Genomic DNA, 13,777 nt, shown 5'->3' with positions numbered 1-13,777 from the left:
CTCAACCGGCTCTTACTTAAAAGTCCAACAATGATCCATAATTCAATGCTCATGATGCCCAACATTACTCTTCAGAAATGACTTTCATGGTTCCAGATTCATACAAGCATACTCCTCAGAACGTGTTTCCAGTTGAGATCGAAAAGCCCGACAAGAATATGGAACAAGAGGAAATGACCAGAAAAGTGAAGAGCTTGGAATAAATCATGAGAAACATACAGGGTTTGGGAGGCCACAGGGGTGTTTCGTTTAACGATCTATGCATGTTCCCTCATGTTCATTTGCCACCCGGCTTCAAGACTCCCAAGTTTGACAAGTACGATGGGAATGGTGATCCCGTTGCCCATTTGAAGAGGCATTGTAACCAATTAAGGGGAGCAGGGGGCAAAGAAGCATTACTCATGGCTTATTTTGGGGAAAGTTTGACAGGAATTGCTTCAGAGTGGTTCATAGATCAAGACATCTCTCACTGGCACGTTTGGAAAGACATGGCTCAAGATTTTGTCCAACAGTTTCAGTACAATATTGATATAGTGCTAGACCGCTCCTCTCTTGTCAACATAAAGAAGAAACTGACAGAAAGCTTCAGAGAATATGCAATCAAGTGGCGGGAGCAGGCTGCTAGGGTCAAACCACCAATGAAAGAGGCAGAAATGATTGACTATTTTCTCCAAGCTCAGGATCCTGATTACTTCCATTACATGTTGGCTGCCAGTGGCAAACCTTTTACTGAGGCGATTAAGATTGGATAAATAGTTGAGAATGGCATGAAGTCGAAAAATATTGTGAGTGAAGCAGCCCTTAAGACGACTACGCAAGCACTTCAAAGCGGGTTATGCAGTTTCGAAAACAGAAAGAAGAGAGAAGAGGGAGCCATGATGGTTTCAAACTCAAGGGAGGCTCGCAGGTCATTCAACCAATCATATTTGCCACCCAAAACTTCGCAATATTACAACCTTACACACAGCCACAAAGTCGAGCTCCACCTCCCAGAAATGTCCGTTCCTACCAAGCTCTATATAATCCCCAACATATTGCTCCCCAATACAATCCCCGACCAAGAGAGCCTCCCAGAAGAAATCAATTCACCCCTATTGATGAATCGTATTCAAGTGTACTCCAAAAGCTAACCAGGCTAGGTCTGCTGCAGCCAATGGCCCCGAACAGGCCAAACCCGAGTCCCCCTCACACCGAGCTGATGCTAGATGTGAATACCATTCTGGAGCAGTGGGACATGATACTGAGGACTGTTGGACTCTCAAAATAGCAGTGGAGGACCTTATTGAGGTTAAAGCAATAGTTCTTAGTGGAGAAGAGGCCCCTAATGTTCCAAACAATCCCTTGCCTTCTCACAACAATAGGTCGATCGTTGGAATGATCTATGATAATGAGAAGTTTGATCCGGCACTGAAAGCCATTATAGCCATTGCCGCGACAGAAGAGAAACCTAAAATGGTCACTAAGCCATGAGAATTTCTCTGTCAGATAGGACTCTCGGTAGTCGGTCTTATTGTCCTTTCTGTATATGGATTATTTCAGGGTGTAATTCGGATATTTTACCTTATTATCTTATTTTTTGATGTAAACCCTTCTATCTTAAAATGCAAAGAAATGAAATCAATATTTCATCGTCCATGAATATATCTTTTCTTAATATTGTCCCTTTCTTATTTTCTTTTCAGTTCTGTTAATGCAGATTTTAATAACATGACATGCTTGCGGACTTCATGCCGAGATCCCAAAATGCTGCCAGTCATCGAAATAATGAATTAAGAAGCAGGATGTGTTGAAACTAAGGCGTGTAAGAAAATAAACAGAGAATTGGAATAGTAAGCATAAATCAAATCCAAATGAATTATTGTTGTAGCAGGGATCGAGGACACTGACTGGGTCAATTCTCGGTTGGAACAGTTGAGTTTGATTGATGAAAAGCGTTTGGCAGCAGTTTGTTTTGGTCAATTATACCAACAAAGAATGGCACGCGCTTACAATAAGAAAGTGCGCCCAAGACAATTCGAGGTAGGACAAATTGTTTTGAAACATATATTTCCGCATCACGAGGAAGCTAAAGGAACATTTACCCCGAATTGGAAGGTCCATACATTGCAACAAGAGTGCTGCCAAAGGGAGTACTGTATTTGGGAGACATCTAAGGAAATGTTCCCGATACAACTGACAATGCAGACGTGGTCAAAAGGTACTATGTTTGACCCTTTACGCAACTTTAATGCTCTTTGATTGGGATGACGAAGGCTTTCATTCTCACTACCCAAATACTATTAACCCTTTGCTAACCTTTTAAGCCAGATACTTTTTCCTTGGCGACCCTCTTTGGAACCTTGTATGTAATGAGAAAGAAAAAGAAAAGAAAGGGATTGAAAAACAAAATGAAAAATGATTTTAAAAATAAAATAAAATAAAAAAGAAAGAATAAAAAGCAAAAAATATAAATAAAATAAGTTCATGTTTATTGAACTACGTTCGACCTGATTCCAAAAGGATACGTAGGCAGCCTCACTCTGGGGTTCGATCACACCAAAATAAAAATCCACGTTCCCCCAAAAGTGAAAACTGGGGCAGATGTCACAATGGTTCGGCGATGATTTCTTCGAAAGGTTCCAAAATTGTAATTCAATCCAAATTCTTTTTACCCTAATTATTTCAAGTCTTTCCGTTCAATTGGCAAGAATGTTCAAGAGTTGGAGGATATGATTACTTGGATCAGATGCAACCAAATTAGAGAAATAAAATGAGAGAGTCCTATTGGTGAAAATCCTCATAGGCACTGTAGGGCGATGGTGAGTAGAGAAAAAAAAATGAGAGGGTCTTGTTAGTGAAAATCCACAAAGGGCACTATAAGGTGATGGTAAGAAGAGAAATGAGAGAGATCAGCTAGTGAAAACCCGCAAAGGGCATTGTTGATCTAAAAGAGGAACCGCACAGCCATGGCATCAACACAGTGCTGAGCAAAATGTTTCGGTTTCAAGTCAAAAGTAGTGATGAGTTTCTAAGAGTCGGACAGTTTACACAGATCATGCATCCATTCCAAAAGACATGTCATGTTCATTGAAGTCCGCATGTACTCCCAGATAAGTCCGTCTTTCTGTTCCCCAAAAGGGACACCTTTTGTTTTAAACTCATTCTCTATTCCATTATTTTATATTATTTTAATCCTTTTCGGTCTAACTTTATGTAAAAAATAAGGCAAAGAAAAGACGACAAGACCGATTTACAGGGTTCTCATTTGAAGTGAGCTGATATATTCAAAAGCGCCCAGCCTCGACAAAGGCATCAAGTCGACCCCGACTGGCCATGATTGGCCAATGCTTTGAAATGGAAACCTTTTAAAGAATCCAAAAGCAAAATGCCCACAAAGGCAAAACAAAGTTGAAAAAGGTTAAGTCCCACACGACCAACTATCATGGCAAAGTTTGGAAATACCAAAGGTTCTCCGGGGTCAGAAATGGAATTGGTATTCAGGAAATAATCAGTTACAATTGAGAAGAATATGAGTCGATGTCAAGAGATCGAAATAATCAAGGCCACAAACCGACCTCTATTTTAAAGCTAACGATTCTTTCTTTGTTCAGAACAGGAACAGAACAGTTGTAGGAAACAGTTCGTGAAAAGACGAACACCACCAAGTGAAGTTCTCAAATCCTTGATTTTCTTACAATATACATGTAATCATTTTATTTTTAGTTTCATTTTAGGGAGCCAATACCCTATCTTTAACACATGGTACTACATCCCCTGGTTGCATTACTTTCTGCCAAAATAAGGTACGACATTCCCTAGTAGCATCCTAGAGTGCCACAAGCCTCATCTTATTGCCAACACAGGGTACAACATTCCCTAGCTGCATTCCTTTCTGCCAACATAGGGTACGACATTCCTTAGTAGCATCCTAGAGTGCCACGAGCCTCATCTTATTGCCAACACAGGGTACTACATCCCCTGGCTGTATTCCTTTCTGCCAACATAGGGTACGGCATTCCCTAGTAGCATCCTTGAGTGCACAAGCATCATCTTATTGCCAACATAGGGTACTACATCCCCTGGTTGCATTTCTTGTTGCAAACATAGGGTACGACATTCCCTAGTAGCATCCCAGAGTGCCAAGAGCCTCACCTTATTGCCAACACATGGTACTACATCCCCTGGTTGCATTTCTTGTTGCAAACATAGGGTACGACATTACTTAGTAGCATCCCAGAGTGCCAAGAGCCTCACCTTATTGCCAACATAGGGTACTACATTTCCTTGCCTCTCAGTCTTGTAAGGGTCCATCCAGTATTCCATGTTTCTATGCTCCGAAAGTATCACGATGATCCGACTTATATGTTAGATTTCAGCTCAGTCCAATTGGACAATGATCTATCTTATATTGAGGAGCCAGTGGCTATTTTGGACATGCAGGTTCGAAAGTTGAGGTCAAAGAACATTACTTTTGTGATGGTTCAGTGGATGGGTCAGCCGGTCGAGGAGGCGACTTGGGAGACCGATCATGATATGTGCAGCCGCTATCCTCATCTTTTCACCACTTCAGGTATGTCTCTATGCTCATTCGAGGACGAATGATTATTTTAAGAGGGAGAGGATGTAACGACCCGACTAGTCATTTTGAGAGTAATAGCACCGATCCTTTATTTACTGTTTTCCCCGTATCTTTTTCTGCTTATGAGACTTGCCGGGAGGTCTTGTTTTTGGTTTCGGAGTGTTTTGAGACACTTAGTCCCTAAAATAAAAGCTTAAGTCTTAGGTTTTTAGCTCCGTTGGGTGATTTTGGACTTATGGGCGTGTTCCGATTGTGTTTTGTAGGTCTGTAACTCATTTAGGCTTAAAATGACGAAAGTCGAATTTTTAGAGATTTTGACCGGAAGTGACTTTTTGATATCGGGGTCAGATTCCAATTCTGTAAGTTAGAGTAGGTCCGTAAGATTGAATATGACTTGTGTGTAAAATTTGAGGTTAATCGGACGTGGTTTGATAGGTTTCGGCATCAGTTGTAGAAATTTGAAGTTTTAAGTTCATTAAGTTTGGATTGGAGGGTGATTCGTGTTTTTTTTATTGTTTGACATGTTTTAAGGGCTTGACTAAGTTCGTATGGTATTTTAGGACTTGTTGGTATATTTTTTTGAGGTCCCGGGGGACTCGGGTGTATTTCAGATGCTTAACGGATTGGATTTGGACTTAGGCAAATGGCTGAAGCTTCTGGTATCTGGTATTTTTGCACCTGCGGTGGGGAGCCGCAGGTGCGGGATCGCACGTGCGCAAGGTCTATCATAGAAGTGGAGTTGGGAGGTTTGTTCAGGGGTTGCAGGTAAGTGGAAAATGCTGCATCTGCAATGTCCGCAGATGCGCTAGAGGAACCGTAGGTGCGAAGAGAGACCGCAGAAGCGGACAAGATTCCTCATCCGCGCACTCGCAGGTGCGGCCCCTTCATCGCAGGTGCAGAGGCAGAGGGGATTAAGTGGTTTGCGCAGAAGCGCTTATTTTTCCGCACAAGCGGACATGCGGGTGCGAGCCTAGGCTCCTCAAGTGCGGAAATGCTTGGGCAGAACCTACTTAAATGAAACTTCAAGATTTTGGCCATTTTCATCATTTTTAGCTCGGGTTTGGCGATTTCTTGAGAGAATTTTTGAGGTATTTCGTGAGGTAAGTCCCTTGTGATTATTTTTGATCAATAATCTTACTTCCCCATTTATGTTTTCACCTAGTTAGTGTGTATTTAAGGTGAAATTTGGGAGTTTGAGGCTAGGGATTTGAAGAGTTTGATTTTGGGTTTTGAGTGGTCATTTGAGGTCGGATTTTGATGAATGTGGTATGGTTGGACTCGTGAGTGAATGGTCTTTCAGATTTTTTGATTTTTTCCCTATTCCAAGATGTGGGCTCGAGTCGACTTTTTTGGACGAATTTCAGAATTTTTGTTAAAGTCTTGATTTCATTAATTAGATTAGTCTATTATAGTTGTATTTATGATATGTAATTATTTTTGGCTAGATTTGGGCCATTCAGAGTCGGATATTCGCGGAAAGGCATTTTTACCGATTGATTGAGCTTGGTTCGAGGTAAGTGGCTTGCCTAACCTTGTGTGGGGGAAATCCCCTTAGGATTTGGTACTGTTGTGATATGTGAGCGCCGTGTATGTGAGGTAACGAGTACGTACACGGGCTATTTGTTGAAAAACCCGATTTATTTTACTAAGCAGTAATTTGTTTTTTCTTTAAATTGAGTTATACCGCTTAAATGAGTATTAGTCTATTTTCACGGGCTTATGAACTTGCTTTGCCACCTAGTATATCAGGTGTTCATCCAGTGTTCCATGTATCCATGCTCCGAAAGTATGTCGGGGATCTGTATCATATTCTGAATTTCATTGCAGTACAGCTAGACGGTATTTTGACTTATGATGTGGAGCCGGTGGCTATTTTAGACCGGCAGGTTCGAAAACTGAGATCAAAGAACATAGCATCAGTGAAGGTACAGTGGAGAGGTCAGCCAGTCAGAGAAGCTACTTGGAAAATTGAGCAAGAGATGCGGAGCAACTATCCACACCTATTTAAGACTCCAGGTATGATTCTAAACCTGTTCGAGGACGAACGTTTATTTAAGAGGGGAGAATGTAACGACCCGGCCGGTCGTTTTGAATATTATAATCCCGTTCCCCCATTTAATACTCAATTTATGCTTTACAGTTGTTTTATGACTTATTGGGTTAGTTGGTTCGGGTTCGGAAGGAATTCGGAGTGAAACGAGACACTTAGTCTCATTATTGAAAACTTAAGTTGAAAAAGTTGATTGGATATTGACATATGTGTAAACAACCTCGGATTTGAATTTTGATGACTTCAATAGCTCCGTATGGTGATTTTGGACTTAGGAGCATGTTCGAAAAATTATTTGGAGATCGGTAAAGGAATTAGGTTTGATATCAGGGTCAGAATCCAATTCTGAAAATTGGAATACCTTCGTTATGTCATTTATGACTTGTGTGCAAAATTTGAGGTCAATCGGACGTGAATTGATGGGTTCCGACGTCGTTTGCAGAAATTAGAAGTTTTAAAGTTCATTAGGCTTGAATCTATATGTGATTCATGTTTTTAGTGTTGTTGGATGTGATTTGAAGGTTCGACTAAGATCGTATGATGTTTTAGGATTTGTTGGTATATTTGGTTGAGGTCCTGTGGGTCTCGGGTGAATTTCAGATGGTTAACAAATCAAATTCGAACTTAGAAGAAAAAGCTGAAGTTTCTGCCATCTGATGTAATCACACCTGCGGGAATTCCATCGCAGGTGCGAGCTCGCAAATGCGAGCCTGGAAAGCGCAGATGCGGGCAGAGGGCTGTGAGGCAGTGGTCATAGGCGTGAGGGAAATTTCACACCTGCGATGAGCGCAGATACGGTCCCTTGATTGCAGAAGTGGAGGCAGGCTTAAGTGATTTTTCCGCAGAAGTGGAGCTTTGATCGTAGATGCGGCTTCGTAGATGCGGAAATAGAGCCGCAGGTGTGAAACTCCTGGTGAGAATGTTAAAAACAGAGGAGTCCGAGATTTTGTCATTTTTGACATTTTCAAAAGCGGGTGAGGCGATTTATGAGCGAGAAATCACGGGAAATTATTGAGGTAAGTCCCTTGTGATCCTTTCCACTCCATAATATTGAATTATCATCGAATAATCCGACTAGATTACATGTTTTTGAGGTGTAAATTGCGGATTTGAACTTAGGGATTTGGAAATAAGATTTGATGATTTGGATGTCGAGTTGAGGTCGGATTTTGGTAAAATTAGTATGGGTAGACTCGTGGTGGAATGGGCTTTCGGATTTTGTAACTTTTATCGGGTTCCGAGACGTGGTTCCCACAAGCGATTTTTGGAGTGTAATTTCGGATTTTTATACAAAACTTGCATTTTCTTATGGAATTAATTCTAATAAATTTTATTGACTGGATTGAATTATTTGTGACTAGATTCGAGGCGTTTGGAGGCCGATTTGCGAGGAAAATGCATAGCAGAGTAAATAATTTCATGTTTTGAGGCAAGTAATAGTTATAAATCTGGTCCTAAGGGTATGAAACCCCGAATTTTTGTGCCATGTGATTATTTTGGAGGTGACGCACATGCTAGGTGACAGGCGTGTGGGCGTGCACCGAGGTGATTGTGACTTGGTCCGTCCTGTGAAACTGTAAAAGTTGAATAACTTGTTGTTAGCTATATGTTCTCCATGTGTTGAAGCAATTTGACTGTAAATCTTGTTACAAATCATGCTTAGGCTATGTGATAGTATTGTTGGGACCCACAATGGTCGCGTACTTGTTGAATTATTTATGAATTACTGTCTTGTACTCAGTCATGATTTTACTTGCATATTATACCTTAGTCTATCTTGATATTTGTTGATACACTATGTTATCTTTGTTTGGGTTGATCTTTGTGATTTCCGAGAACCCGAGAGTCTAAAGAGGTTGAGGATTAAGTAAGGCCGAGGGCCTGTCGGTGAGGTAAGGATATTATGGCACGTGAGTTGTCCGTACGGATTATGGCGCTTGGGCTATAGGAGCCCCTCCGGAGTATGTACACCCCCTAGTGAGCGCGGGTACCCATTGAGTGTGAGTGCTGAGGGCTGAGAGCCGAGTGGTTAGGTTGTTGTGACGAGTGGAGTGACTGTTGCCCTGAGAGGCTGTACTTGCTTTGCATTTGTTGTTGCACTTAGTTGCTTTCTATCATTGTTGTGAAATTCTCTGAAAGATTTTATATCCGGATTACATGAACTTGATTGTATAAAATTAACTTGTCTTAAATTGCTGGATTTGAATGCATGCCTATTCTTTGCTCGAATTACTGAAAGTGAACTATAACTGTATAGCTCGTCATTATCTTCAGTTCCTTATTTATTATTATTACTTGCCGAGTTAGTTGTACTCATACTACACCCTGCACTTCGTGTGCATATCCAGGTATTTCTGGACATAATGGGTGTTGATTCTCTCGCACAGTTGATTTTCCGAAGATTCAGAGTTAGCGGCCGTGATTCGCAGTCCTTGTCTCTTTTCCCTATCTCCTTGTTTACTGTATTTGGTCTTAGACTATTATAGACCGTATTTTCCAGACTTGTATTTATATTAGATGCTCATGTACTCAGTGACACAAGATTTTTGGGGAGTGTTCATATCAGTATTTGTGGGATTTTGTATTGTATTTAAATATTATATTTTCAAACTTAAAAGAAATGGTGGTTTATTGAGATAATCAGCTTGCCTAGTATCGAGATAGGCTCCATCACAACATGTTAGATTTTAGGTCGTGACAAGTTTGTATCAGAGCCCTAGGTTACATAGGTCTCACGAGTCATGAGCAGGTTTAGTAGAATCTTGCGGATCGGTACGGAGACGTCTGTACTTATCTTCGAGAGGCTGCAGAACCCTTAGGAAAATTTCACTTTCTTGTATTCTGTCGTGCGGATTTGTTGATTCCAGAAACTAAAATTTTGTTATTCTATTCTCTCACAGATGGTGAGAACACGCACTACCGGATCGGACGGTCAGCCACCAGTGCCACTAGTTAGAGCCGCGAGAGGCTGGGGCCGTGGTAGAGGTCGGGGCCGAGGTAGAGGTCGAGGTGTAGCCCCTGTAGTACCACCAATTGCTCCAGCTCAGGAGCAGATTCCAGATATAGCTAAGCCGACAGGACCAGCTCAGGCACCAGCTGTGCCCATTGAGATTACAGGCCTTCAGGAGACTTTGGACTAGATATTGACAGTTTGCACTTGTCTTGCTTAGGTGGTTTTAGCTCAGGCCGCACCTGCCACTTCTCAGGCCGGGGGAGGTACTCATACCCCTGTTGCCCGTACTCCATACCAAGTTGTACAGGGACTTCAGATACCGGGGGCACTACCAGCCCAGCCGGTTGCAGTTGCTCAGGCCCCGGTAGTTCCTATTATGGCAGATGATGAGCAGAGGAGACTTGAGAGATTTGAGAGGCTTCGACCTCCACCATTTAGCGGTGCAGAGTCAGAGGATGCTCAGGGTTTTCTGGATAAGTGTCAACGCATGCTTCAGACAACGGGTATTCTGGAGACTAGTGGGGTCTCGTTCACTACTTTTCAGTTTTCTGGGGCTGCCTTCAGATTGTTCGGAGGCTTACGAGAGGTGTAGGCCGGTCGGCGCAGCACCCCTTACCTGGCAGCAGTTCTCCAGTCTATTCCTGGAGAAGTTCGTGCCTCAGTCCCGCAGAGAGGAGATGCGCAAGCAGTTTGAGCAGCTTCGTCAGGGTGATATGTCTGTGACACAGTATGATATGATATTTTCAGAATTGGACCGTCATGCTATCTGGTGGATTCCCACAGACAAGGAAAGGATCATGAGGTTCATAGATGGCCTCACTTTTTAGCTACAATTACTCATGACTAGAGAGAGAGAGAGTGTATGGTGCTACTTTCGACGAGGTGGTCGACATTGCTCGTCAGATTGAGATGGTTCGTAGCCAGGAGCGGGTTGAGAGAGAGGCTAGGTTTGAAGATCGGTAGAGGAATTAAGTTTGAAATTAGGTTTGAAATGGTGAAAGTTAAATTTTGGGAAGTTTGACCGGGGGGAGGGGGTTGACTTTTTGATATCAGGGTCGGAATCTAATTCTGAAAATTGGAATACCTCCGTTATATCATTTATGACTTGTGTGCAAAATTTGAGGTCAATCGGACGTGAATTGATGGGTTCCGGCATCGTTTGCAGAAATTAGAAGTTTTAAAGTTCATTAGGCTTAAATCTATGTGTGATTCGTGTTTTTAGTATTGTTGGATGTGATTTGAAGGTTTGACTAAGTTCGTATGATGTTTTAGGATTTGTTGGTATATGTGCTTGAGGTCCCGGGGGCCTCGGGTGAGTTTCGGATGGTTAACGGATCAAATTCAGACTTAGAATAAAAAGTTAAAGTTTCTGCCATCTGATGCAATCGCACCTGCGGAAATTCCATCACAGGTGCGAGCTCGCAGAAGCGAGCCTGGCAAACGCAGATGCGGGCAGAGGGCTGTTTGGCAGTTGTCGCAGGTGCGAGGGAAATTCTGCACTTGCGATGAGCGCAGATGCAGTCCCTTGATCGTAGAAGCGGAGGCAGGCTTAAGTGATTTTTCCGCAGAAGCGGAGCTTTGATCGCAGATGCAGAAATGGACCCGCAGGTGCGAAACTCCTGGTCAGAATGTTAAAAATAGAGGAGTCCGAGATTTTGTCATTTTTGACATTTCCAAAAGCGGGTGAGGCGATTGTTGAGCGAGAAATCACGGGAAATTTTTGAGGTAAGTCCCTTGTGATTCTTTCCACTCCATAATATTAAATTATTATCGAATAATCTCACTAGATTACATGTTTTTGAGGTGTAAATTGGGGATTTGAACTTAGGGATTTGGAAATAAGATTTGATGATTTGGAGGTCGAGTTGAGGTCAGATTTTGGTAAAATTAGTATGGGTAGACTCGTGGTAGAATGGGCTTTCGGATTTTGTAACTTTTGTCCGGTTCCGAGACTTGGGCCCCACATGCGATTTTTGGAGTATAATTTCAGATTTTATGGAAAACTTACATTTTCTTATGGAATTAATTCCAATAATTTTTATTGACTGAATCGAATTATTTGTGATTAGATTCGAGGCGTTTGGAGGCCGATTTGCGAGGCAAAGGCATAGCAGAGTAAAGAATTTCACATTTTGAGGTAAGTAACAATTATATATCTGGTCATGAGGGTATGAAACCCCAAATTTTTGTTTCATGTGATTATTTTAGAGGTGACGCACATGCTAGGTGACGGGCGTGTGGGCGTTCACCTAGGGGACTTTGACTTGGTCCGTCCCGTAAAACTGTAAAGTTGAATAACTTGTTGTTAGTTATATGTTCTCTATGTGTTTAAGAAATTTGACTGTAAATTATGTTACAAATCATGCTTAGGCTACGTGATAGTACTGTTGGGACCCACACAGGTCGCATACTTGTTGAATTATTTGTGAATTGCTGTCTTATACTCAGTCATGATTTTACTTGCATATTATACCTCAGTCTTTCTTGATATTTGTTGATACACTATGTTATCTTTGTTTGGGCTGATCTTTGTAATTTTCGAGTGCCCGAGAGACTAGAGAGTTTGAGGACTAAGCAAGGCCGAGGGCTTGTCAGTGAGGTAAGGATATTATGACACGTGAGTTGTCCGTGCGAATTATGATGCTTGAACTGTAGGAGCTCCTCCGGAGTCTGTACACCTTCAGTTAGCGCGGGTACCTATTGAGTGTGAGTGCTGAGGGCTGAGAGCCGAGTGGTTGAGTTATTGTGACGAGTGGAGTAACTGTTGCCCTGAGAGGCTGTACTTGCTTTGCATATATTGTTACACTTAGTTGCTATCTGTCATTGTTGTGAAATTCTACGAAAGATTTTATATCCGGATTACATGAACTTGAATTGTATAAAATTGACTTGACTTAAACTGTTGGATTGGAAAATATGTCTATTCTTTGCTGGAATTACTGAAAGTAAACTATAACTGTGTAGCTCATCATTATTTTCAGTTCCTTATTTATTATTGTTACTTGCCGAGTTGGTTGTACTCATACTATACCTGCACTTCGTGTGCAGATCCAAGTATTTCTGGACATAGGGGGTGTTGATTCTCTCGCATAGTTGATTTTTCGGAGATTTAGAGGTAGCTGTCGTGTTTTGCAGACCTTGTCTCTCTTTTCCCTATCTCCTTGTTTACTGTATTTGATCTTAGACTATTATAGACCATATTTTACAGACTTGTATTCATATTAGATGCTCATGTACTCAGTGACACTAGATTTTTTGGGAGTGTTCATATCAATATTTGTGGGATTTTATATTGTATTTAAATATTATATTTTCAAACTTAAAAGAAATGGTGGTTTATTGAGATTATCGGTTTTTCTAGTATCGAGATAGGCGCCATCACGACAGGTTGAGATTTTGGGTCGTGACAGGATGGATCTTCCTTGGGCATGGATCTTGCCATAGATATAAATTGAGGGATGGATCTTCCCTGGGCATGGATCTTGCCCGAAGCATTTATATTGAGTGATGGATTTTTCCTGGACATGGATCTTGTACGAATCATTGATATTCGGTGATGGATCTTCCCCTCGGCTGGATTGGCCTTATACAATACTGAGTGACTGACTGTCAGTTGATAGATATACATATATATTTGGGATGGATCTTCCCTGGGCTGGATTGACCATACACAGTTCTGAGTGATTGAGTATTTTAGATTGTGAGTACATAGAGTTTTCACTAAGGTGCATCACATACAGTATATATATTGGCATGTAGATAGAGAGATGTCATATTCCTCATATTGTTTAGAATTGATCTATTTTATTTGTACTGAGAGTAACTGTTGAACTTGAAAGCATGCCAACATTTATGTATTGTTATTTCTATACTGGACCGTACCTGCTAAGCTCGTCACTACTTTCATCCCAAAGGTTAGTCTTGTTACTTATTGAGTTGGTTGTACTCATACTACACTCTACACCTCGTGTGCAGATCCAGGTGCTCCCGGATACAACGACTTCTAGATTTCGGAGTTTATTCTGTTAGAGACTATCAAGGTAGTTGTTTGACGTCCGCAGATCTTGGCTCACTTCCTTTTTAGTTATTGTATTGTTCTATACTGCCAGACAATATTTTTATCAATCACACTTTGTATTCATAGTAGATGCTCATGTACACGGTGACACTGGATTTTGGGAGTGTTTATTTTTGTATTTGTGAGATTTCTTCAGCT

General features: G+C 41.5%; 1 protein-coding gene across 1 annotated transcript; it reads left to right on the top strand.

The window, feature by feature from the left end:
- The first annotated feature begins 206 nt into the window (after positions 1–206).
- LOC138893535 (uncharacterized) lies at positions 207–752 on the top strand. Its single transcript, XM_070178152.1, has one exon. It carries the CDS (start codon positions 207–209, stop codon positions 750–752), a length of 546 nt encoding a protein of 181 aa, XP_070034253.1.
- Positions 753–13,777: the final 13,025 nt, after the last annotated feature.

This window comes from Nicotiana tomentosiformis, chromosome 6 (assembly GCF_000390325.3).
Source record: "Nicotiana tomentosiformis chromosome 6, ASM39032v3, whole genome shotgun sequence".
In the NCBI taxonomy this organism is placed as follows: domain Eukaryota; kingdom Viridiplantae; phylum Streptophyta; class Magnoliopsida; order Solanales; family Solanaceae; genus Nicotiana; species Nicotiana tomentosiformis.
The sequence above is the reverse complement of the archived record's forward strand: the minus strand, read 5'-3'. Positions and strand labels throughout refer to the sequence as shown.

Bases quoted from the DNA above. Each gene is read 5' to 3' on its own strand.
- LOC138893535 (XM_070178152.1), top strand. From the start codon at position 207: ATGAGAAACATACAGGGTTTGGGAGGCCACAGGGGTGTTTCGTTTAAC.